Raw genomic sequence first — 27,488 nt, 5'->3', positions numbered from 1 at the left:
GGGGGATAGTGAAAATGGAGGGAGAGGAGTACTGATAGATAAGTGATAAGATAGATACAAGTTGCGTGCGCCACGGCTTACCAGCAAGCAATGAAACTCAACTTTACGTATGGGCACCTGGTATTGACTGCACCGAGGTAGTGGGTACTGCTGTCCTCTCCCCGGGAGATGTACTGGAATAATCAAGGTGTCTCGGGGGTACGGGTAAAAATGTGGAGGAACCTTTCCATTACAGGTGTAAAACCAAGGAATTTAACCCATTAATGATTAGGGTGTTGGATTCACTATCATATAAGATCATTAACTGTGTCAGAGATGGAAGTAGTTTTATACCGTCTACTTAATGTTCAGAAAAGTTAAAACACGTGAGCCTATTAATGAAACACAAAATATAGGTTCAACAAACGCTCACAAATCGCACATCAGTTATTTTGACACCTTGGTAGTGTGTGGGTATAAAACACGTGAAGAAAAGGAATCCTCCTACACAGGTTATAATACACTGAACAGTCTCTCGGTGTATATATACTGAGAGTTTACTTAAATCCCTATTTTAAGAAATAAAAATATTTTTAATAGACGGTGAACAGGTTGCATGCAGCCTTAGTGATTTTCCTGTAGTCAACAGGTTTCAAACCCAATTAACCAGCCTCAATCCAAGAGCGAAATATTGTGAGAAATAAAGGCTTTCTCTACATTAAGTGTCATTCATGTCGCCTTGTTGCCTCAGTGTGTGCGTGACTTCTGTTGATGGTGGACTTGCTATGTACCCGGCAGGCAACTCATGAATACTGATACCTCATTACAAGCGAGTCCGTCAGTGCACTGATCACCTCACACGTACCACAAACATTACTTAAGGAACTTTGAAGTAGAAAGAGAGGGTTGTATGATTAAAGTGTACATGAGAGCAGCAGGTACAAATAAATGTGCTATAAGATGGACTTAGACAGGATATAAGAAAGTATTGGTTTCTCAATGGAAGCGGATATTAATTAAGAAAAGCTGCCAAGGATCAGTAGGCCTACCGCAGAGATTATTATTTTATTATTTTCTTGGGTCCTTCGTTACTGAGTTTTCCAAGCAATATATACGTCCAATAGATATATTTTTGATCAAACAAACATAAGATAGAAATATGTTAAAAACTGGTTAATTAGTTATGTTAATAACATTGACACGGAGGTTCCGGGTTAGATTCCCGGTGGGGTAGAAACATTTCGACGCATTTCCTTACACCTGTTGTTATGTTCGCCTGGGTGTCAGTCGACCGGTGTGGGTCGCATCCTGGGGAGACAAGATTGAGGACCCCAATGGAAATAAGATAGACAGTCCTCGATGATTCACTATCTTTCTACAATAAAGATACCCAGATGTTGCACAAGTGTCTTAATTTCATCTTGTTGGTATTGTATACCATTCTTGTACAACGTTATCTATGGAGGCAAAGAAGGGAATGTATGGAAGTATAGTAGTACCAACACTCTTATATGGATGTGAAGCTTGGGTGGTAAATGCTGCAGCGAGGAGACGGTTGGAGGCAGTGGAGATGTCCTGTTTAAGGGCAATGTGTGGTGTAAATATTATGCAGAAAATTCGGAGTGTGGAAATTAGGAGAAGGTGTGGAGTTAATAAAAGTATTAGTCAGAGGGCTGAAGAGGGTTTGTTGAGGTGGTTTGGTCATTTAGAGAGAATGGATCAAAGTAGAATGACATGGAGAGCGTATAAATCTGTAGGGGAAGGATGGTGGGGTAGGGGTCGTCCTCGAAAAGGTTGGAAGGAAGGGGTAAGGGAGGTTTTGTGGGCGAGGGACTTGGACTTCCAGCAGGCGTGCATGAGCGTGTTTCGATAGGAGTGAATGGAGACGTATGGTATTTGGGACCTGACGATCTGTTGGAGTGTGAGCAGGGTAATATTTAGTGAAGGGATTCAGGGAAACCGGTTATTTTTGTATAGCCGGACTTGAGTCCTGGAAATGGGAGGTACAATGCCTGCACTCTAAAGGAGGGGTTTGGGATATTAGCAGTTTGGAGGGATATGTTGTGTATCTTTATACGTATATGCTTCTAAACTGTTGTGTTCTGAGCACCTCTGCAAAAACAGTGATTATGTGTGAGTGAGGTGAAAGTGTTGAATGATGATGAAAGTATTTTCTTTTTGGGGATTTTCTTTCTTTTTGGGTTACCCTGCCTCGGTGGGAGACGGCCGACTTGTTAAATATATATATATAAATATATATATATATATATATATATATATATATATATATATATATATATATATATATATATATATATATATATATATATATATATATATATGTATATATATATATATCGTGCCGAATAGGTAAAACTGGTCAATTAGCAAGAACTCATTTAAAATAAATTCCTTTCTAAAAAAATTTCTTATACGTTTAAAGATATATTTTTTTCATTTATGTTAATGTACAGAGTAATAATTTTGCACCTAACCTTATTATAACAAGCGCAGTTTAATTTAGCCTAAGCCAACTAAATATATTTTAGATAAGTTTACAATGAAATATATTTTTTGGGGGTTAAGTTCGGAATGATTTTTTTTCTAAATTTTTGCATACACAAATTTTCGCTTGTCTTATACGGCAAGAAGAGCGTTGCTAGTCAAGCCAAAATCGAAAATTTTACCTATATGGCACGACGCACACACACTATATATATATATATATATATATATATAAATGTCCTATTTACCGAAGAACTCAATAATGTCACCCCTTCCCATGTCATGTGATAACACTGATACTGAGCCGCCTGTGACACTATCTAATCTCCACCCCGATGACGGTGATAAATCATAGACAAAAATAAGCAATGTAGCCATTCTCTTCTCAAACATTAAACTAAGCCTTCCCATCTGTTATTCTCTGGTATATATATTTTTAAAAAAAAATTTGATATCACGAAGGAAATATAATTCTTTTCCTCATAATCTTCCGTCAAGTTTCAGTATTCAACACAAGATGGAAGATATGAAACACTTCTGGCAACACTAACTGGACGTAGCGGTGTCACTTCTCACAGGCTTGGTAGCAACGATCTCCACAAGTCCAGGAATAACGTATATTTGTCTGGTGGCAGGTACAGTGTTACCACATGCTTTGATACCTCGTGAACGGTATCAGATACCTAGTGAATACTAGATACCTTGTGAACGATACCAGATGTCTCGTGAATAGTAGTGGATACCTCGTGAATACCAGATACATCGTGAACGGTACAGTATACCTTGTGAACGATACTAGATACCTGGTAAAGGGTACCAGATGCCTTGTGAACGGCACGAGGCACTTCATGAACTGTACTGGATATCTCATGAGTGTTGCAGAGCCTCAGCACAACAAATGGCAAAATAAAGAATAACCGAATTTGGCGTTACGAATTTACACACACAGATGAGGATAACACTGTAATTATGATTATCATTTTTATTATTATTTGTAATGAACGGACTTTAAGAACAGAAGAATCATGCCCAAGTGACCACAGTGTTACGGCTCACTTGCCATGAGTTCGATTCCTACCCGTACTGTGGGTTGACCACAGTGTTGTTAAGCTTTCTCTGACATTGAAGTTGACCCTCGAAGTGCAAGTGATCCTTCGCCAGTACTCTAGTTCATATCTATTTCAAGTGTCATTCTAACACAAATTTATGTCCTAGTCAGTTTTATATTTTCATGTTGCCACACCAATGAGAGTTCCTGAAATTCATTATTCATCTCTCATCACAACTGATCCGAAATATATATTTTCATTGTATAACCCATCCCAGGTGACCTACTAAATCCGGCTTATTTCTACCCGTCCCATAGGTTCTACCTATCTCAGATGTCTTCCTGAAAACGAACTTAAACACCCAGGACACCGAGAATGGGATGTCTCGAGCCAGTAGGACGTCCACATACATCATCACCAGGGAGGATGGGACCGAAAAGTACCTTTATAATGAGGATCCTCTTGCTGGTGCCTCTGCTAGTTGTTGGGAATGTTGGAGGTGAGTGGTGGAAACAACGATCAGGTTTATTTACGTTTTTAACTTCTATGTTTTTCCCGTCTCCCGTTTTCTGCTTGTCAAACATTTTCTTGTCCAACCTGTCATATCTTTTGATTATTTCGTATGGCATAATGCCTCACCTGGTCCTTCTATTTAGTGTGATATCTAACTAAACGCAAGCTATCCATCTTTTTCACTGTTGATTTACCCCCCTCCCCCCACTACTGAATTAGCATAAAAACTTATGTAAAGTAAAAGGACACAAGTGCAACTAATGTGACATTTTATTGTGGCAACGTTTCGCTCTCCAGGAGCTTTGTCAAGCCGATACAAACAGTATATGGACACAGAGGGTATATTAATTCTCCACGCACCAACACCACTCCCAACAAAGTTATAATTCTTCCCAACAGCCAGGTTGCACTGAACGTTTCTAAAGTACTTTCACAAGCTTACACCAGAGTCGCCATCGCTTCTAGCACTTCAATAAAGGATCTAACCAGGACAAAATCAAAGCACCACGAACCAGTCAATGCAGGGGTTTACACTATACCCTGTGGGGGCTGTGACAAGATTTATGTAGGTGAAACAGCAAGAAACCTCGACACCCGTCTCAATGAACACATTTACGCATGTAGGAACGATAACTTGAACAACGCCTGTGTACAACACCGAAATTCCACCAATCATCTCATGAAATTCAGGGACGCCCAATTAGTGATCAAAGAAACTAATTTCCGCAGACGCAAGTGCCTCGAATCAGCACTGATCGCTGTTTCGAATACAATTAAACAAAACAACGGCAGCTTCACTATCTCTGAAGTCTTAGCGAGAATCCTCCTGAAAACAGTAAACCCTGCCATCACATAGTCTCTCCTGTTATACTACACTAAGCACATTACAGAGAGTGAACACTGAAACAGGCTGCCTCTATCCAGTCTATATTTGTCCAACCTATTTTTATGTTACCCAAGTAATAGCTTTTATATCCTTTTACTCATGTACGAATTAATTGCTCTACCATATTGTATTACTACTACAACTTTTGTCATACTACTACTACTACCACTAGTGAACATCGAAATGGTACCTCACTAGTATTGCACCTCACTCTAAGCCTTTATATACCCTCTGTGTCCTGTTTGTACCCGAAGAGGACCCAGAGATGACTGCGGCCACACTAGTGTACCATGGGGTCAACGAACCAGACAAGCTGTTACCTGTGATAATGACATATCCTCCTCCTCGCTAGTGTCCATAGTTACATATGGTGTCGCTTATGAGATGCACCAGTTGAACTGACCAGAGGGGCGCTTGAGCGGCATGCGTCGCATCATTGTGGAAACCTTTCTCCATCGGGAGCCAGAGACGGGTCATCGCAAGATTGGGACCCGTGCCAGGACTATGGTCTTGGCGAACATTATACACACACATATACTGTTTGTAACGGCTTGACAAAGCTCCTGGAGAGCGAAACGTTGCCACAATAAAATGTCACATTAGTTGCACTTGTGTCCTTTTACTTTACATATTGTCGGTAATTCTACCAACATTATTATAAAAACTTATATAGGATTTTGCCGTTTAGATACAGAACTCTCTGACAGTAGGCTTTTGTCTTCCACTTGATTAAGCGCTCTTTGTATAACAACATTTTGCAGAATTGTTTGAGACAAGTCTGTAGTATTGCAGGTTCGTTCCCCGTCCCCCTCCCCATCTCTCTCATGTCCCTGCTACATTAACTCGTGAATCACTCCAGCACTGCTTCAGTCAGTTCAGTCTCCAAGGTGTCTGATTCTCCATGTAGTTCTCAGTAATTTAAGTATGTTTTCTTATAATTGAAGTGCTGATCAATAGTTTTGCCACTTCCTCAATGGCGAATCTCAAGACCCTGTATCTCTCCTTACCTGGAATATACCTGGAGAGGGTTTCGGGGGTCAACGCCCCCGCGGCCCGGTCTGAGACCAGGCCTCGTGTTGGATCAGAGTCTGATCAACCTTGTACATTTTGTTTACTTTTTGCTATTAGGCAAAAAGGGGGGGAAGGGGGGGTTGTCCTGTACATCGCAGAGTCACTTGTTTGCACAGAACTGCTTAATGCCTCAAATGATGTAGTGGAAGTTTTAGCAGTAAAGATCGAGAACCAAAACCTAGTCATTGTGGTAGTCTACAAGCCTCCGGATGCAACGTCCCAGCAATTCCAGGAACAGCTGTTAAAAATTGACCACTGTCTGGAAAATCTGCCAGCTCCTTTCCCCAACATCTTGCTCCTGGGGGATTTCAACTTAAGACACCTAAAATGGAGGAATATAGCAAATAATGTTGTTGCAGTAATAACACCAGGAGGCAGCTCTGATGAGAACTCACACTCACACGAGCTTTTAAATCTCTGCACAAAATTCAATTTAAACCAGCAAATAATAGAGCCTACTAGACTGGAGAATACACTAGATCTCATCTTCACTAACAATGATGATCTGATATGAAATGTCACCATATCAAAAACAATATACTCAGATCACAACATAATTGAGGTTCAGACATGTATGCGCGGAGCCCCAGACCGACATAATGAGATTAGTCACGAGGGAGCATTCACCAAATTCAACTTCAATAACAAAAACATAAAGTGGGACCAAGTAAACCAAGTCCTAACCGATATAAGCTGGGAAGATATACTAAGCAACACAGACCCCAACTTATGCCTAGAACAGATTAACTCGGTGGCACTCGATGTATGCACAAGGCTTATTCCTCTAAGAAAAAGGAGGAGTAGATGTAAAATAGAAAGAGACAGGCGCTCCATTTACAGGCGACGGAAAAGAATAACAGAGCGGCTAAAAGAGGTCAATATATCTGAAATGCGTAGGGAGTCACTGGTCAGAGAAATAGCAAGCATCGAACTTAAGCTAAAGGAATCTTATAGGAGTCAGGAATCGCGGGAAGAACTAAAAGCCATAAACGAAATCGAAAGAAACCCAAAGTATTTCTTCTCCTGGTATAAACCTTGGTAATAAATACCGACAAGTTGGATTAGAAAGACACGTAAGCAAACACTATAACATATTTATTAGAAAACGTTTCGGTCCTGGGACCTTGATCACTTCTAATCTACAGTGTTCCTCCATTCTTATGTTCTTATGACATTCCTCAGGTCACGTGCGTCACATCTCACTCTCCGCCTATATATATTATGTCTTTCTACCTCTGTATGTTAGAAGTGATCAAGGTCCCAGGACCGAAACGTTTTCTAATAAATATGTTAGTGTTTGCTTACGTGTCTTTCTAATCTATTTCTTCTCCTATACCAAATCAAAGTCGAGAACAACGTCCAGTATTGGGCCCCTACTTAAACAAGATGGGTCCTACACAGATGGCAGCAAGGAAATGAGTGAGCTACTCAAGTCCCAGTATGACTCAGTTTTTAGCAAGCCGCTGACCAGACTGAGAGTCGAAGATCAAAATGAATTTTTTTATGAGAGCCACAGAATTTGGTTAACACAAGCCTATCTGATGTTATCCTGACGCCAAATGACTTCGAACAGGCGATAAATGACATGCCCATGCACTCTGCCCCAGGGCCAGACTCATGGAACTCCGTGTTCATCAAGAACTGCAAGAAGCCCCTATCGCGAGCTTTTACCATCCTATGGAGAGGGAGCATGGACACGGGGGTCGTCCCACAGTTACTAAAAACAACAGACATAGCCCCACTCCACAAAGGGGGCAGTAAAGCAATAGCAAAGAACTACAGACCGATAGCACTAACATCCCATATCATAAAAATCTTTGAAAGGGTCCTAAGAAGCAAGATCACCACCCATCTAGAAACCCATCAATTATACAACCCAGGGCAACATGGGTTTAGAACAGGTCGCTCCTGTTTGTTTCAATTAATGGATCACTACGACAAGGTCCTAGATGCACTAGAAGACAAAAAGAATGCAGATGTAATATATACAGACTTTGCAAAAGCCTTCGACAAGTGTGACCATGGCGTAATAGCGCACAAAATGCGTGCTAAAGGAATAACAGGAAAAGTTGGTCGATGGATCTATAATTTCCTCACTAACAGAACACAGAGAGTAGTAGTCAACAGAGTAAAGTCCGAGGCAGCTACGGTGAAAAGCTCTGTTCCACAAGGCACAGTACTCGCTCCCATCTTGTTCCTCATTCTCATATCTGACATAGACAAGGATGTCAGCCACAGCACTGTGTCTTCCTTTGCAGATGACACCCGAATCTGCATGACAGTGTCTTCCATTGGAGACACTGCAAGGCTCCAGGCAGACAGAACAGCATTCCGACATCTTAATAAGGAATCATTCAGGACCCTGTACACCGTGTACGTTAGGCCCATATTGGAGTATGCGGCACCAGTTTGGAACCCACACCTAGCCAAGCACGTAAAGAAACTAGAGAAAGTGCAAAGGTTTGCAACAAGACTAGTCCCAGAGCTAAGAGGTATGTCCTACGAGGAGAGGTTAAGGGAAATCAACCTGACGACACTGGAGGACAGGAGAGATAGGGGGGACATGATAACGACATACAAAATACTGAGAGGAATTGACAAGGTGGACAAAGACAGGATGTTCCAGAGATTGGACACAGTAACAAGGGGACACAGTTGGAAGCTGAAGACACAGATGAATCACAGGGATGTTAGGAAGTATTTCTTCAGCCACAGAGTAGTAAGTGGAATAGTTTGGGAAGCGATGTAGTGGAGGCAGGATCCATACATAGTTTTAAGCAGAGGTATGATAAAGCTCAAGGCTCAGGGAGAGTGACCTAGTAGCGATCAGTGAAGAGGCGGGGCCAGGAGCTCGGACTCGACCCCCGCAACCTCAACTAGGTGAGTACAACTAGGTGAGTACATCAACCAAATCTTTCAGTGGGCTGCAGAAAACAATATGAAGTTCAACGATGAGAAATTTCAATTACTCAGATATGGTAAACACGAGGAAATTAAATTTTCATCAGAGTACAAAACAATTTCTGACCACAAAATAGAGTGAAACACCAACGTCAAAGACCTGGGAGTGATCATGTCGGAGGATCTCACCTTCAAGGACCATAACATTGTATCAATCGCATCTGCTAGAAAAATGACAGGGAACCTTCAAAACTAGGGATGCCAAGCCCATGATGACACTCTTCAGGTCACTTGTTCTATCTAGGCTGGAATATTGCTGCACACTGGTGGCCTGGTGGTTAACGCTCTCGCTTCACACGGTGAGGGCCTGGGTTCGATTCCCAGCCAGAGTAGAAACATTGGACGTGTTTCTTTCCACCTGTTGTCTATGTTCCCCATCAGTAAAATGGGTACTTGGGTGTTAGTCGACTGGTGTGGGTCGCATCCTGGGACACTGACCTAAGGAGGCCTGGTCACAGACCGGGCCGCGGGGGCGTTGACCCCCGGAACTCTCTCCAGGTAAACTCCAGGTAAGCACCTTTCAAGGCAGGTGAAATTGCTGACCTAGAAAATGTACAGAGAACCTTCACGGCGCGCATAACGGAGATAAAACACCTCAATTACTGGGAGTGCTTGAGGTTCCTGAACCTGTATTCCCTGGAATGCACGCGGGAGAGATACATGACTATATACACCTGGAAAATCCTAGAGGGACTAGTACCGAACTTGCACACGAAAATCACTCACTACGAAAGCAAAAGACTTGGCAGACGATTCAACATCCCCCAGTGAAAAGCAGGGGTGTCACTAGCACGTTAAGAGACCATACAATAAGGGGCCCGAGACTGTTCAACTGCCTCCCAGCATACATAAGGGGGATTACCAACAGACCCCTGGCAGTCTTTAAGCTGGCACTGGACAAGCACCTAAAGTCGGTACCTGACCAGTCGGGCTGTGGCTCGTACGTTGGTTTGCGTGCAGTCAGCAGTAACAGCCTGGTTGATCAGGCTCTGATCCACCAGGAGGCCTGGTCACAGACCGGGCCGCGGGGGCGTTGACCCCCGGAACTCCAGGTAAACTCCAGGTAAACTCCAGATGTACTATTACAGATTACCACCACTACTACCTTAATTATTTGGTTGTTATAATTAGGGATGTATTGGATATCCGTATCTGCATCCGCAAAACATCCGCACAATTTCTTACATCCTCATCCTCATCCTTATTTTTTTCTAAATGAGATATCCACATCCACCTCCGCATCAGCAATCACGATCAAATAAACATCCGCATCTGCATCCACATCCGCGCCAAACAAAGAGGATGTGGCGGATATTATAACCTAAATTACAGAGCTTGCATCCCACATAAGAGCATAGGAATGGAAGAACACTGCAGAAGGTCTGCTCACAAACTTATCCAATCTCCCTTCCAAGCTACCCAAGATTTTAGACTCTATAACCCCACTCGGTAGATCATCAGATGCAGCATTCTCCACCTGACCACACCATTCTGAACCTGACTATAAATACTCGTGTACCTTCCACCCCAGGTAGATCTGTTTGTGACTTGAAAAAGCCCACTGTGTGGGCGAAACGCTGTCAATAAAGGATTACATTATACTGCATATGTGTTTATATTTCCATTGTGTCGATATTTTATACAATTTATTTCCAACATATGGGAGTTGGATTTGAGTGGGACTTGCACGTGAGCAAATAGAATTATCAAAGCTTATTATGATCGAGGCTAGAACCTTGGGTAGCTGTAAAGAGAGATTGGACAAATATACGAGTGGGAGGGGATGAGTTTGATTGGTGTCGTGGGTGCGAGAGTTCTTGAGTAGCTTTGGGTAGTGGTGTCAGCATAGTTGCTGATCCCCTTATATGTGTTATATAGATTAGCTGAGTATCATAGTACCATCCATGTGCTTTATAAAGAAGCTCCCTAGGCCTGTGACTGTATAACGTCACGGGATACAGCTTGAGTGAGACGAGCTGCCTCGTCCTCACTCGACGGACCACCTACAAGCAGGCAGAACAAGGCAGGCCTGGGATCCTGCCTCTCATCACAGTCTGACAATATATATAGTGTTACCATCCAACAAGGTGTTTACCTTCAACCCTCGTTTCTCCTACCAAACCCCACACGACAATTTGGTGCCAGCGGAGGGCCTGTAATTCTGATGATTACAGCGATTTCTGGAGATAAATTTCTACTGAGCCGGTCGCCACATTCTGACGCTAGGCTGACCTAGCCAGCCAGCTACCTCAAGCCAGCTACCCCGACCAAGCTTCTACCAGCCTCTACAATATTCACTGGTCAGTCTCCTTGTATTAGTGTTTGTCTACTTATTTGCATCACTCCCAAGGGGTTGACCCGAGTTTGCAAAGTAAGCCAAGCTACTAAGCCAGTCTGTGGTGGGGGAGTCGGAACAACCCAGTCCAGCCCAAGCCTTACACACCATCCAGCCTTTGCCTGCCAAACCAGCTTTCCACCCCTGCTGTGCTCATCGTTAGAAGTTGTCGGGCCATTCTGTGTGAAGGATTAAGATAAGCCAAGCCAGCCAGCAACTAACCCAGGTGACTAACCCAGTACTCAAGCAAACCACGTGGGTACAGTCTTCATCGCTTGTGCTTCAAGCTCCAAGCCATTCTGAGTGCTTTTTCATCCCTGTGGTGTTGTGGTATTTCGTGGGTTTGTTTTAAGCCGGCCCGGATTAAAATGTTTTCGCGCCAGTGATGGTGTCCCCAGTGAGGCTTACGCTGTTCATCCCATAGGCCCAGTTACCACACGGTCTCACCACCGCGGCCTCAGCCCTGCCTCAGCCCACTCACCAAACCACTACCACTGTTTGTAGTCTTACTACAGGTTCTAGCACCATATTTTAAGGACCACATAGGGGGTCAAGAGCTAGAGTGTGTTCTTTTGTCAGTAACTCTTGATTAGACTCAGTGTTTATTATACACTGGTTTTGGTAAGGACCTGCCTTGTATGGGCCAGTAGGCTTTCTACAATGTTGTTTCATTCTTATGTTCTTTAGACTGTTAAAGAAAGTGGCAGCTCATGGCATTGAGGGAAAAGTGCTGTCATGGATCGAGTCATGGGCCTAGTATGGACCAACAGGCCTGCTGCAGTGTTGCTCCTTTCTTATGTTCTTTATTGAAGAAACATTTCGCCACACAGTGACTTCATCAGTCCAATACAAAGCAGAAAGGCATAAGGAGAGGAGTTTGAGGTAATCAGTCCCTCGGGTTGGAATCGATGTGTTCAGTCCCTCACTCAAGATTATTATGGGGAAGCGCTAAACCCGTAGGATTATACAACGTATGTGGGGGGGAGTGATGGAAGGCATTCAGGCTTAATTCAGGGAACCGGAGCAGATCCAATTCCCTGGATCAAGAGCCCCTCCCCAGCGTGTAAAGTGCTTTTGAGCCAACAAATTGCATATTTCCTACTTTTTCTTGAATCAAACATTATTACTCCCATTTTCCAAGAGCCGTATGACCCTTACGGGCTTAGGGCTTCCCCATGAAAGAATATGGCTTGAAAACAAAGCTAATTTTATTTCCTCAATGTAATTTTTATATAGAATAGTACAGTCGCACACTGCATGTGTTCACCTTGAGTATACCTTAACAGTTATACCTGGAAGAATATACCTAGATGGTGTTTCGGGGGTCAACGCCCCTGCGGACCGAGCCATAACAAAATCTGCGCATTTCCCTGCTCTACGTCCCCTCTCTTTTTTCTTCGCCTTTCTACGCAACTTCTTTGTCTCTCGTGTCTTCGTATTCTTTCCTCCACTGGCCCTGCCTTGTCACTGATGCTCCTTTTCTTCCCTACAGGACAGAATATCCCAGACGTGGTGTGTGATGGTGATAGTGACTGTGATGGCTGGCAGTGGGCGGCGCCCCTCCCACAGTGTGTCTCGTTCAGTTGTCGTTGTCCTGAAGGAACCTGTGTTATCTACACTCTCAGTAGTAGTGAATACCTCTACTACTGCGGCGACTGTGGTGAGTCGTTCTTGCTTCCCCTCCGTTCAGTTCTCTTCTTCTGTCCTGCTTCTCTCTTCAAAGCACTTGATATTATTAGCCTGGCTGGCAAAGCTCTGACTCACGAAATCGTAATGACACGATTGCAAACAAACCATACCACGGGTGGGATAGAACCCGCGGTCAGAGAGTCTCAAAACTCCAGACCGTCGCGTTAGCCACTTATTGTGGCTAGCTGGTCCAGTGGCTAACGCGACGGTCTGGAGTTTTGAGACTCTCTGATCGCGGGTTCTATCCCCGCCCGTGGTATGGTTTGGCAAAGCTCTCGTTTCACACACGGAGGGCCCGGGTTCGATTCCCGGCGGAGTAGAAACATTTCGACGCGTTCCTTTCACCTGTTGTCCTGTTCACCTAGCAGCAAGTAGGTACCTAGGTGTTAGTCGACTGGTGTGGGTCGCATCCTAGGGGATAAGATTGAGGACCCCAGTGGAAATTAGACAGACAGTCCTCGATGACGCACTGACTTTCTTGGGTTATCCTGGGTGGCTAACCCTGCGGGGTTAAAAATCCGAACGAAATCTTATCTCTTATTATTCTGGGGTACTTTCAGCACCCTGTTAAGTATGTCACTGTAACATAACCGATGTTTACGTAATTACTTACAAATGTATATTAGGCACCGTGTCATGTAATTAGCGGACGAAGGATCTAGCCTCCACCATTCCTAGCACTGAATGACCCACGCGGATGGAGGATCTAGCCATCACTATCCCTTGTTCTAAACAACCCACGTGGACGGTTAGTTAGTTTAATATGTTTATTATGCACCCCATACCCATCCTGTGGGCGGTAGTCAAAAGATTACAGAGGTACATAATTGGTCCAGGGACTGGACTCCAAAGTTTTGATAGCTGAGCAAGTTACAGAGGTAATGAATTCACAATCTACAAAGGTAATGAACTCACAAATTACAAAGGTAATGAACTCCGGGTAGGTCTAGTCACAATCATGACAAGTTACAAAGGTATTTACAGATTACAGAGGTACGTAATGGATCCAGGGACTGGGCCCCAAAGTTTGGATGGCTGAACTAGGTACAAGGTAATGAACTCACAAGTTACAAAGGTAATGAATCCTGTAAGAATGGTTACTTACGTTTATACATGGCTACAATCATGAACAAATTATAGTGTAATGAGCAATTCACACTTCCACACCCGGTCACAACTGTAGTGAGTTATTGGTGCAAATATTGATTGTTGAGTCACACACACACACACACACACACACACACACACACACACAAACACACACACACTCACACACACACACACACACACACACACACATAAACACACACACACACACATACACAAACTCATACACACACACACGCACACACACTCATACCGGTGAAGAGCAACCGGTGAAGAGGCGGGGCCAGGAGCTAAGACTCGACCCCTGCAACCACAAATAGGTGAGTACAAATAGGTGAGTACACACACACACCCACTCATACACACACACACTCATACACATACACACGCACACACAAACACACACACAAACACACACACACACACACACACACAAGCACTGAACAAGCACCTAAAGTCAGTTCCTGATCAGCCGGGCTGTGGCTCGTACGTTGGTTTGCGTGCAGCCAGCAGCAACAGCCTGGTTGATCAGGCTCTGATCCACCAGGAGGCCTGGACGGAAAATCAAACTTTCATTTCCTTAGCTAAATGACTCACAGGGATGGAGGATCGAGCCTCCACCAGGCTTTGCACTAACCCACACGGCCGAATGATCGAGCTTCTTCTATTTCACATAAGTTATTATTACTGAGAGGTTCGCCTCTGTAATAACCATAATATCATGACTTTACATTTGCTGGCTACGTTCTGATTCTTCTGTCTCCTACTGTTTTCTGTGAGGCTACTTTCTTGACTTCTGGAGATGTGTGCGTGTGTGACCTAAGATGACCTCGTCTCTCCCACAGGCACTCTGGGATCACAGTGCAACGACACTTTAGAGTGCAATGAACACTGGGTGTGTTCCAACGGCTTCTGTAAGTGTAAGGATGGTTTCGTCTACAGAGAATTGTGGTAAGTACTGGAGTAGGGGAGGTGTAGGTGGCAGTGGAACTGAGCAAAAAATTACTAAGATTTTCTGCATCTTATTCTGAGGGTTGTTTAGATACTAGCAACCGGGAAGGTGTCCCGTAGCTCGATCGCTAGCGCACTCAGTTCACACGCTGAGGTCCGGGGGTTTGAATATCCTCCGGTACGGCTGGTAAACATTAGGGACCTGTTTCCATAAGACACCTGCTGTCCCTGTCCCTTTTCACTCATTAGTTTAAAATAGGTACCTGGGTGTTAGTCGACTGGTGTGGGTCGCATCCTGGGATAAAACTGACTTAATTTGCCCGAAATACTCAGCATAACAAGGGGCTTTCTGTATAGTAGTATGTCATTGATGTCAGCTAGGCCTGTATATCTTGTACATGTACTTGTAGTAAATAAAGATATTATATTATTATTAGGGTACCTACTACGGAGGACTTGTGAATATGATGAATCGATACTGACTCCCTGGAGAGACCATGCGTCCATGGGAGCAGTGAGTTGTACTGACTGCGTCACCTTCGCTTACAAGCAGTGATACAACACAACACCTGTGTAGGGTTATTGAAACTGTGAATTTGTGTGGTTATTTCCACAGTAATTAGTGTTTGCATCAGGGTGAGATGATGTAGCCCTTAATATTTATACCGTCTACCCAAAGATTATTGGTTACAAATCACCTCAGGTGATTTGTAACCAATGCAGAAAAAGGGCTAAAATTGAAGTATATTATGTTTACGTCAGTTATTTTCTTTAATCTGAGTAAAGGTATGACTGGTGTTTGTGAATATGTGTTGCGCAAGCGTTCATGTGTATGTAATTCGCATTTCTAATTATGATTGAAACGCATTTCAGAAATCGAAATACCTTTCACTTTCCCCTGGATATATTTGACATGATCAGTATACATTTCTGATGAGTTAGTTGATATACAAGTGATATTCTTATCTTCCCTAGAGAAATTTAATGTTAAGGCAGATAATCATTTTTTTTTTTTGTGTATGTGAGGTATGTGAGGCAGCTCTGATGAAAACTCACACTCACACGAGCTTTTAAATCTCTGCACAAAATTCAATTTAAACCAGCAAATAATAGAGCCTACTAGACTGGAGAATACACTAGACCTCATCTTCACTAACAATGATGATCTGATAAGAAATGTCACCATATCAAAAACAATATACTCAGATCACAACATAATTGAGGTTCAGACATGTATGCGTGGAGCCCCAGACCGACAAAATGAGACTAGTCACGAGGGAGCATTCACCAAATTCAACTTCAATAACAAAAACATAAAGTGGGACCAAGTAAACCAAGTCCTAACCGATATAAGCTGGGAAGATATACTAAGCAACACAGACCCAAACTTATGCCTAGAACAGATTAACTCGGTGGCACTCGATGTATGCACAAGGCTTATTCCTCTAAGAAAAAGGAGGAGTAGATGTAAAATAGAAAGAGACAGGCGCTCCCTTTACAGGCGACGGAAAAGAATAACAGAGCGGCTAAAAGAGGTCAATATATCAGAAATGCGCAGGGAGACACTGGTCAGAGAAATAGCAAGCATCGAACTTAAGCTAAAAGAATCCTTTAGGAGTCAGGAATCGCGGGAAGAACTAAAAGCCATAAATGAAATCGAAAGAAACCCAAAGTATTTCTTCTCCTATGCCAAATCAAAATCGAGAACAACGTCCAGTATTGGGCCCCTACTTAAACAAGATGGGTCCTACACAGATGACAGCAAGGAAATGAGTGAGCTACTCAAGTCCCAATATGACTCAGTTTTTAGCAAGCCGCTAACCAGACTGAGAGTCGAAGATCAAAATGAATTTTTTATGAGAGAGCCACAAAATTTGATTAACACAAGCCTATCCGATGTTATCCTGACGCCAAATGACTTCGAACAGGCGATAAATGACATGCCCATGCACTCTGCCCCAGGGCCAGACTCATGGAACTCTGTGTTCATCAAGAACTGCAAGAAGCCCCTATCACGAGCCTTTTCCATCCTATGGAGAGGGAGCATGGACACGGGGGTCGTCCCTCAGTTACTAAAAACAACAGACATAGCCCCACTCCACAAAGGGGGCAGTAAAGCAACAGCAAAGAACTACAGACCAATAGCACTAACATCCCATATCATAAAAATCTTTGAAAGGGTCCTAAGAAGCAAGATCACCACCCATCTAGAAATCCATCAGTTACACAACCCAGGGCAACATGGGTTTAGAACAGGTCGCTCCTGTCTGTCTCAACTACTGGATCACTACGACAAGGTCCTAAATGCACTAGAAGACAAAAAGAATGCAGATGTAATATATACAGACTTTGCAAAAGCCTTCGACAAGTGTGACCATGGCGTAATAGCGCACAAAATGCGCGCTAAAGGAATAACAGGAAAAGTTGGTCGATGGATCTATAATTTCCTCACTAACAGAACACAGAGAGTAGTCGTCAACAGAGTAAAGTCCGAGGCAGCTACGGTGAAAAGCTCTGTTCCACAAGGCACAGTACTAGCTCCCATCTTGTTCCTCATCCTCATATCCGACATAGACAAGGATGTCAGCCACAGCACCGTGTCTTCCTTTGCAGATGACACCCGAATCTGCATGACAGTGTCTTCCATTGCAGACACTGCAAGGCTCCAGGCGGACATCAACCAAATCTTTCAGTGGGCTGCAGAAAACAATATGAAGTTCAACGATGAGAAATTTCAATTACTCAGATATGGTAAACATGAGGAAATTAAATCTTCATCAGAGTACAAAACAAATTCTGGCCACAAAATAGAGCGAAACACCAACGTCAAAGACCTGGGAGTGATTATGTCGGAGGATCTCACCTTCAAGGACCATAACATTGTATCAATCGCATCTGCTAGAAAAATGACAGGATGGATAATGAGAACCTTCAAAACTAGGGAGGCCAAGCCCATGATGACACTCTTCAGGTCACTTGTTCTATCTAGGCTGGAATATTGCTGCACTCTAACAGCACCTTTCAAGGCAGGTGAAATTGCCGACCTAGAAAATGTACAGAGAACTTTCACGGCGCGCATAACGGAGATAAAACACCTCAATTACTGGGAGCGCTTGAGGTTTCTAAACCTGTATTCCCTGGAACGCAGGAGGGAGAGATACATGATTATATACACCTGGAAAATCCTAGAGGGACTAGTACCGAACTTGCACACGAAAATCACTCACTACGAAAGCAAAAGACTTGGCAGACGATGCACCATCCCCCCAATGAAAAGCAGGGGTGTCACTAGCACGTTAAGAGACCATACAATAAGTGTCAGGGGCCCGAGACTGTTCAACTGCCTCCCAGCACACATAAGGGGGATTACCAACAGACCCCTGGCAGTCTTCAAGCTGGCACTGGACAAGCACCTAAAGTCAGTTCCTGATCAGCCGGGCTGTGGCTCGTACGTTGGTTTGCGTGCAGCCAGCAGCAACAGCCTGGTTGATCAGGCGCTGATCCACCAGGAGGCCTGGTCACAGACCGGGCCGCGGGGGCGTTGACCCCCGAAACTCTCTCCAGGTAAACTCCAGGTAAAGATGTGTGGCAATATTTGTACTACAGTTAAGTTCTACAATAATGTAAGAGTTATTAAAAAAAACCACTACTACCCCAGTGACTCATTACCAAGTTCATACTCCTCTTCCTCTTATTTTTCAAACAGACGACCCAGAATGTCTTCTAACAAACACCTTATTATCTTCCGCTTACCATCCAGCGCCTCCCATTGCTAATCCATTTGCTTAACCCCTTTTATGACACACACAACTAATTCTCTCATCTCTTCCCCTTTTTTCATAGATTTCATTGCCCATGTATGCTACCCATTCTGCGTAATGGAATACGACAGGGAAAAATTGCTATTTTCTGTCCCCACACTATAACTATCACATAGAATACGGTAGCAGCACACTGTGGGTGTATACAGTCTTAAAGAAAAGACAGGTGCAGAACAAGATGTCTTGGAAACGTTTCGCTTTCTTAAGAGCTTTATCAAGGAACTGACTAGATGAAACTGTAGAGCAAAATGTTACAACAACAAATCTTGCTCTGCATCTGTTGTTTCTTCGTTACAGTGAGCAGTAGACCACCGTGTCTTATATCCACTGTTATTAAAATGAGAATGTTGGCGTTGACAGCGTGACGTACCAGCCACTACCCACGTCAGTCAGCAGTGTAGTGCTCATCGTCATCTTGGCTGCCCTCCTCCTCGCCCAGAAACTCATCAGCTCGTGAGTATACCTGGAGGGTGTTGGGGGTCATCGCCCCCAGCGGCCCGGTTCGTGACCAAGTCCATGGGCAGTGTCTTTCATGAAGCCATAAACCCGGTGTAGATCGGTTAAGAAAGGGACATGAAATCAACACCAGGTGAATATAGAGAACGAACTACACAAAGCGTCATCTACAGATAAATAAAGGAGAATTGTTATTTTGTAATTATTATGTCAAGAAACGTGCTTCCGCCTCTCCCTTTTATCAAGAGCCAAACATTAATTACCCTAATTCAAGGTATCTGTCGGAGACGGAGATCCCTTTGTCGTGATTTAATGTATATTAAATCATGACAAAGGCAGGACTAAGCCGTATTAAATCTTATCTAAAGCTTTATCACACTGCACGTCCCACAGTCAACACCAGAGAAACCATCCTTATATCCTCTGCCACAAGGACATTTCCCGATGACATACCGACACTGACACTCTTGCATACATTATGCTCATTCCAAAAGTGATAACACCTTACATGAAGTGTTGCACACAATGTAAAACAGAGTGCCACAATAGCAGAGAGACAGCCAATGACATTTATCTCTCCTTGCAGGAGGAAGGCAATTAAAAAGTGCTTCAGTCGGAGTTCAGAGGACTCGGAGGAGGAAACTGTGAGTATGAGGCTGCATTATTATTATTATTATTATTATTATTATTAGTGGTGGTAGTGGTATTAGTAGTAGTAATGATGGTAGTCGTGCAGCAGTATATGTGAGAGAGCACAATTTACCATCTCGAATTTTAAGTAGAGTTTATATTAGATTAATCACGAAATATAATAAAATATTGTATAATACAATTCATACAGGAGCTACACCAGAAAATGAAACAAAAATATTTAGATTTAATTCCGTTTAAATTAAATATACTAATTCATTATTAAAGATTCCTGTATATACTTGCTAATGTGAATGGCAATTCAAAACTATAGCTATTAAATCGCAACAGTAACGCGAAACGTGACTGATTGTTTCCACAGAGAGTTGTGGGGTATAATCCTGAGAGCAACAACAAGACAGCTGCCTTCACCGTTGCCAACTCAGACTTCATGGCTACTTCCGACGTACGTGATTATACTTTTGGAAGGGGGTGTACACACACACACACACACACACACACACACACACACACACACACACACACACACACACACACACACACACACACACACACACACACATGCAACCACAATTAGGCGAGTGCACACAACTAGGTGAGTACAGGAATAATAAAAAAGCCAGGATGAGCCAATGGTTCACCCAGATGCACGGAGGCAAAAACCAAGTGTGGTAGGAAATGGAAGAAGTATAGAAGGCAAAGGACCCAGGAGAATAAGGAGAGCAGTCGTAGAGCGAGAAATGCATATGCACAGGTAAGAAGGGAGGCCCAACGACAATATGAAAACGACGTAGCAGCGACAGCCAAATCTGACCCGAAGCTGTTATACAGCCACATCAGGAGGAAAACAACAGTCAAGGACCAGGTAATCAGACTAAGGAAAGAAGGAAGAGAGACAACAAGAAACGACCGCGAAGTATGTGAGGAACTCAACATGAAATTCAAAGAAGTGCTCACAGAGGAGACAGAAGTGACTCTAGAAAGACGGAGAGGTGGCGTACACCACCAAGTGATGGACACAGTACACATAACCGAGGAAGAAGTGAAGAGGCTTCCGAGTGAGCTAGATACCTCAAAGGCAATGGGGCTGGATAACATCTCTCCATGGGTCCTGAGAGAGGAAGCAGAGGCGCTATGTGTACCCCTAACAATATTCAACACATCTATCGAAACAGGGAGATTACTTGAGGCATGGAAGACAGCAAATGTAGTCCCAATTTTTAAAAAAGGAGACAGACATAAAGCACTAAACTATAGACCAGTGTCACTGACATGTATAGTATACAAAGTCATGGAGAAGATTATCAGGAGAAGAGTGGTGGAACACCTAGAAAGGAATGATCTCATCAACAGCAGCCAACATGGTTTCAGGGGTGGGAAATCCTGTGTCACAAACCTACTGGAGTTCTATGACAAGGTGACAGCACTAAGACAATAGAGAGAGGGGTGGGTAGACTGCATTTTCTTGGACTGCAAGAAGGCGTTTGACACAGTTCCACACAAGAGATTAGTGTAAAAACTGGAGGACCAGGCAGGGATAACAGGGAAGGCACTATAATGGATCAGGGAATACCTGTCAGGAAGACAGCAGCGAGTCATGGTACTTGGCGAGGTGCCAGAGTGGGCACCTGTGACGAATGGGGGTCCCACAGGGGTCAGTCTTAGGACCAGTGCTGTTCCTGGTATTTGTGAACGACATTACGGAAGGAATGGACTCCGAAGTGTCCCTGTTTGCAGATGATGTGAAGTTGATGAGAAGAATTCATTCGGACGAAGACCAGGCAGAACTACAAAGGGATTTGGACAGGCTGCAGACCTATTCCAGCAACTGGCTGCAAAGTCATGAAGACTGGGGAAGGGCAAAGAAGACCGCAGATGGAGTACAGTCTAGGGGACCAGAGACTACAAACTTCACTCAAGGAAAAAGATCTTGGGGTGAGTATAACACCAGGCACATCTCCTGAGGCGCACATCAGCCAAATAACTGCTGCAGCATATGGGAGCCTAGCAAACCTCAGAACAGCATTCCGACATCTTAATAAGAAATCGTTCAGGACCCTGTACACCGTGTACGTTAGGCCCATATTGGAATATGCGGCACCAGTTTGGAATTCACACCTAGCCAAGCACGTAAAGAAACTAGAGAAAGTGCAAAGGTTTGCAACAAGACTAGTCCCAGAGCTAAGGGGTATGTCCTACGAGGAGAGGTTAAGGGAAATTGACCTGACGACACTGGAGGACAGGAGAAATAGGGGGGACATGATAACGACATTTAAAATACTGAGACTTGACAAGGTGAACAAAGACAAGATGCTCCAGAGATGAGACACATCAACAAGGGGACACAGTCGGAAGCTGAAGACACAGCTGAATGACAGGGATGTTAGGAAGTATTTCTTCAGTCACAGAGTAGTCAGGAAGTGGAATAGTTTGAGAAGCGATGTAGTGGAGGCAGGATCCATACATAATTTTAACCATGGTTCAAGGAGAGTGACCCAATAGCGACCAGTGAAGAGGCAGGGCCAGGAGCTGTGACTCGACCCCAGAGCCACAACTAGGTGAGTACAACTAGGCGAGTACACGCACACACAGGGGTCAGGAGCTCTGAATCTTCTCCACGACTTTTACATACTATAGATATCAGCGACATTAGTCTGTAGTTTAATGCTGCCCGTCTGTCTCTTAAAAATTGGAACAGCAGGTGCTGTCTTCCACGTATCAGGCAATTGCCTTGTTTCGACAGAATTATTGAAGATTGCTACTAGCGGCACACACCTGCAACCACAAATAGGTGAGTACACAACTACATCCCAGAGCTAAGGGGTATGTCGCACGAGGAGAGGTTAAGGGAACTGAACTTGACGACACTGGAGGAAGGAGGGACATGATAACAATGTATAAAATACTGAGAGGAACTGACAAGGTGGGCAGGGCCAGAATGTTTCAGAGTTAGGACACAAACAAGGGGTCACAACTGGAAGTGAAAAACTCATATGAGCCACAGGGATGTTCTGAAGCATTTCTTCAGCCTTAGACCTGTCAGGAAGTGGAACAATCTGGAGAGTGAAGAAGTAGAGGGAGGATCCCTACATAGCTATAAGAAGAGGTGACATAAGGCTCTTGGAGCAGGGAGAGTGTGGACATAATAGCTATTAGTGAAGAGGCGGAGCTAGGAGATTCGAATCGATGCCTGCAACCACAAACAAGCGAGTACTGACACACACACAAACACAGGTCATTTTGACACTTTCCGCTGGTTTACAGGTCCACTCGGTAAAAAAAAAGAATAAAGAGCACATCATAGGATATGCTGGTAGGTTCTCCACCTCACATACACAACAAAGGATCAACACAGAGTAAGACGGTAGTGTGTTTTGTTAGTCAGGAAACAGGACAAGTGTCTCCTATCAGCTAGTAACCCCATCGCTTATCAGATTACCTGTGAACTTTCCAACAAGGTAAACACAAATAGGTTTGTATTCTCTTGTCCTTTTCCAGGATCCTGACCTGGAGTTGGCGCTTGAGCTCTCTCGTAGATTCTCACCCAGTGGGGCGGATTGGTTGCTGCAGCCTACATCCACCTGGTCCACCATAAGTTCCTCCACCACCAGTAGGCCTAATATGCTCTCTTCCAACCGAGGCTCGTCACAGCCAGGACCGTCAGGGTGGGTACTCTATAAGCCTACGTGTCTGTTTTGTAGTCACCGGCATCTGTGGCTGCCGGTGAGGGAATCATAATGCAAAGAATGGGACTTGCCCTCCCTTCCCTAGGATCGAGCCTGATTGCTTCCTATTCTTCCCAAGGCGCTGCATGACCCTATGGGCTTTACGCTTCCACCTGAGTACAATAATAATAATAATAATAATAATAACCCTTCACGATGTATGTGTGTGTGTGTGTGTGTGTGTGTGAGGGAGAGAGAGAGAGAGACAGAGACAGACAGACAGAGACAGACAGACAGAGAGAGAGAAAGAATCGAGCTGGTTTACCCTATGGCATCTTGAAATACAGGTATAGTTTGAAGAACCGGTGAATATTATCATTATTAACATGCATATTCCTATGTTAAAATACATTAGAAGTGAGTTATAAGCAATGATTTTTTTAGGCAGAAATGTACTTAAGAGGTTTGTTAAGGCAGTATATGTACTTATCAATTATCGAAGCAGCAGAATTATACTAATTAATGTTGAACAGCAGAATTATACTTAAGAACAAAGTTTGTTGAGGATAAGTTTAGTTCAGATAGCTTATTATGTGAATTTGTAAATTTGTCAGTATGCGATACTAAGGCAGTGAGTGATTATGGACACTAGTACCTTACATGGCATCGGTTGGATATTGAGCGTCAGGTTTGGGGCACTACTTTCATGAAATTCCTAGGTCGTAATTTGCTTTCCTATGAGAAATATTCTTGCTAAGGAAAACAGGCATAGGGATAAGAGTTTGGTTCATTTGTCAGGTCAATGGGTCAATCATCTTTTTGGGAGTCTGTCTCCCATCATTATCCTAGTTTGCACGTATTGTTCATCTCCCTATTCCTCTTCACTCGTTTGAAATAATCGGAGTTGTTTTTTAGAGCCTATGCTTAGTAAGACGGGTCACTAGTGTTAGGAGCTAAGCCTGAGGTAATGGGCTTGAAGTGTCTGACGGGGGATCAAGCCTTCAATATTCCATGCGCTGAATTGCCCAAACGAGTTTAGCGCATGATATAAAATATAATGTTTAGTAAGACTAAGTTTAAATAAAACACAGTGGACATTTTCAGTTTTGTAAATACAACCATGCTAACTCACCCTTACACTCTTCCACAGGCTGCGAACAAGGTTATCCTCGTTAGTGAGCAACAGGTCATCCAACTCGTCGCTATCTCCCTGCCACCGCTCAACACACCTCTCCATATCTTCCTCTTCCTCCACACTATCTGAGGCTCCGTCCATATTACCCTACTTTCCCTCTCGTCCTGACTCAAACATCTCCACATTATCCTCTCACAGATCAACATCGACTATCTCCAGGAGCAGCAGGCCCAGCGCCTTCATGTCGTTTTTCCCATCGTTGACGTCGCACCATTTGTCAGTGTCTAACCACGACAATGACGCCAGTGAAAACGACGTCACAGTGTCCAGACTCTGATACACTGTTACACCACTAAACTGGCATTATTTAGCAATTTTCAAAGCAAGATCTAAGGACGAATTGGAAAGTTACTCGGTGCAGCTCTTGGGTGAAATGTAGTCGTCTTCAGTAGAAAATGCTAATATTTCAATGTGGATTTGAGTCCTCCCATACGCTGAAGACTGCTGATCTTTGTGTCAGTGGTGCTGAAGACGTAGGTGTTGCTGAACACTTAGTGGTTAATGTAGACTTAGTCGTGTTTTTAAAGGACAGGTCTAATCCAGGAGACGGACTGCAGTTTTTCAGTTCCTAGCAAATGACAAATTGAAAATTAACCTAGACCTAGCCGAAACTTCTGACTAGTTTCCATTTCCAGTCTCTGTTAGCTACGACTTGTTTTAGCCACGATATTGTTAATTTTTTTTCCACGAATGTATCGAGAGCATTTATCATATTCATCCATGAACCATGGCTGGTAGTAGCGGATAATTAGGTATAAAAAATGAAGATTATTTGTTATTTATTAATAGATATCTTCAGCGATGGGTTTAATTTGGACTAGGAAAAATGTTGATAAAAAAAATATATCATCGCCTAGTTTGACAGGAAAACATTGCAACGTGATGGAGTATTACGGGAAAGCACTCCTGTGTGATGGAGTTTTACAGGAAAGCACTCCTGTGTGATGGAGTATTACGGGAAAGCACTCCTGTGTGATGGAGTATTACAGGAAAGCACTCCTGTGTGATGGAGTATTACGGAAAAGCATTCCTGAGTGATGGAGTATTACAGGAAAGCACTCCTGTGCGATGGAGTATTACGGGAAAGCACTCCTGTGTGATGGAGTATTACGGGAAAGCACTCCTGAGTGATGGAGTATTACGGGAAAGCACTCCTGTGTGGAGTATTACAGGAAAGCACTCCTGTGTGATGGAGTATTACGGAAAAGCATTCCTGAGTGATGGAGTATTACAGGAAAGCACTCCTGTGCGATGGAGTATTACGGGAAAGCACTCCTGTGTGATGGAGTATTACGGGAAAGCATTCCTGAGTGATGGAGTATTACAGGAAAGCACTCCTGTGTGATGGAGTATTACGGGAAAACACTCCTGTGTGATGGAGTATTACAGGAAAGCACTCCTGTGTGATGGAGTATTATGGGAAAGCACTCCTGTGTGATGGAGTATTACGGGAAAGCACTCCTGTGTGGAGTATTACAGGAAAGCACTCTTGTGTGATGGAGTATTACGGGAAAGCATTCCTGAGTGATGGAGTATTACAGGAAAGCACTCCTGTGTGATGGAGTATTACGGGAAAGCACTCCTGTGTGATGGAGTCGACATGAAAAGCATCCTGAGTGAAGTATTGACAATAAACCATGCTGAGTGATGGTACCAATAACTCACTACAGTTGTGACCGGGTGTGGAAGTGTGAATTGCTCATTACACTATAATTTGTTCATGATTGTAGCCATGTATAAACGTAAGTAACCATTCTTACAGTATTCATTACGTTTGTAACTTGTGAGTTCATTACCTTGTACCTAGTTCAGCCATCAAAACTTTGGGGCCCAGTCCCTGGACCCATTACGTACCTCTGTAATCTGTAAATACCTTTGTAACTTGTCATGATTGTGACTAGACCTACCTGGAGTTCATTACTTTTGTAATTTGTGAGTTCATTACCTTTGTAAATTGTGAATTCATTACCTCTGTAACTTGCTCAGCTATCAAAACTTTGGAGTCCAGTCCCTGGACCAATTATGTACCTCTGTAATCTTTTGACTACCACCCACAGGATGGGTATGGGGTGCATAATAAACATATTAAACTAAACTGAGTGATGGTAAATGACAGGAAAACCATCCAACGTGATGGAACACGAGACGAGTGATTTCGACTTTTACTGATTTTCACCATTTTTAAATTCCCTACACTCTATGAATGATATCATTGATTAAAACACCTCCACGTACATTTCTTTGTATCATAGCGATGTTTGTATTTTGATCAATTACCTGCATTAAAATAAGAACTTACTGATCCAAACACTAAGCCAGATCTATAATTGCCCTTAATACTTTATCCCATATAAAATAAACAGGTACAATACTGTGACTAGAATACACAAATAATCCATACATAGGGGGGAGAGAGGGAGAGAGAGAGAGAGAGAGAGAGAGAGAGAGAGAGAGAGAGAGAGAGAGAGAGAGAGAGAGAGAGAGAGAGAGAGAGAGAGAGAGAGAGAGAGAGAGAGAGAGAGAGAGCTTACGACGATGTTTCGGTCCAACTTAGACCATTTACAAATGAAATATTATTATTATTATAATCAACTTTCAAATTTACAAATGAAAAATGGTCCAAGTCGGACCGAAACATCGCCATAAGCTCTTTT

General features: G+C 43.4%; 1 protein-coding gene across 9 annotated transcripts; it reads left to right on the top strand.

Annotated features, from left to right (window-relative positions):
• The first annotated feature begins 63 nt into the window (after positions 1-63).
• LOC128702345 (uncharacterized) lies at positions 64-27,148 on the top strand. 9 transcript variants are annotated; one of them, XM_070102228.1, is made up of 9 exons: positions 64-198; positions 3,851-4,032; positions 12,792-12,959; positions 14,941-15,046; positions 19,228-19,320; positions 19,910-19,967; positions 20,336-20,419; positions 23,473-23,639; positions 24,790-27,148. In XM_070102228.1, exons 2-9 carry the CDS (start codon positions 3,909-3,911, stop codon positions 25,109-25,111), a joined length of 1,122 nt encoding a protein of 373 aa, XP_069958329.1. In that variant the 5' UTR covers positions 64-198; positions 3,851-3,908; the 3' UTR covers positions 25,112-27,148. The 9 variants fall into 9 exon arrangements, with proteins under 9 accessions (XP_069958329.1, XP_053652545.1, XP_053652544.1 ...); XM_053796570.2 differs by having other exon boundaries at positions 119-137; XM_053796569.2 differs by having other exon boundaries at positions 125-187.
• Positions 27,149-27,488: the final 340 nt, after the last annotated feature.

Source organism: Cherax quadricarinatus, chromosome 80 (genome assembly GCF_038502225.1).
Source record: "Cherax quadricarinatus isolate ZL_2023a chromosome 80, ASM3850222v1, whole genome shotgun sequence".
NCBI lineage: Eukaryota > Metazoa > Arthropoda > Malacostraca > Decapoda > Parastacidae > Cherax > Cherax quadricarinatus.
The sequence above is the reverse complement of the archived record's forward strand: the minus strand, read 5'-3'. Positions and strand labels throughout refer to the sequence as shown.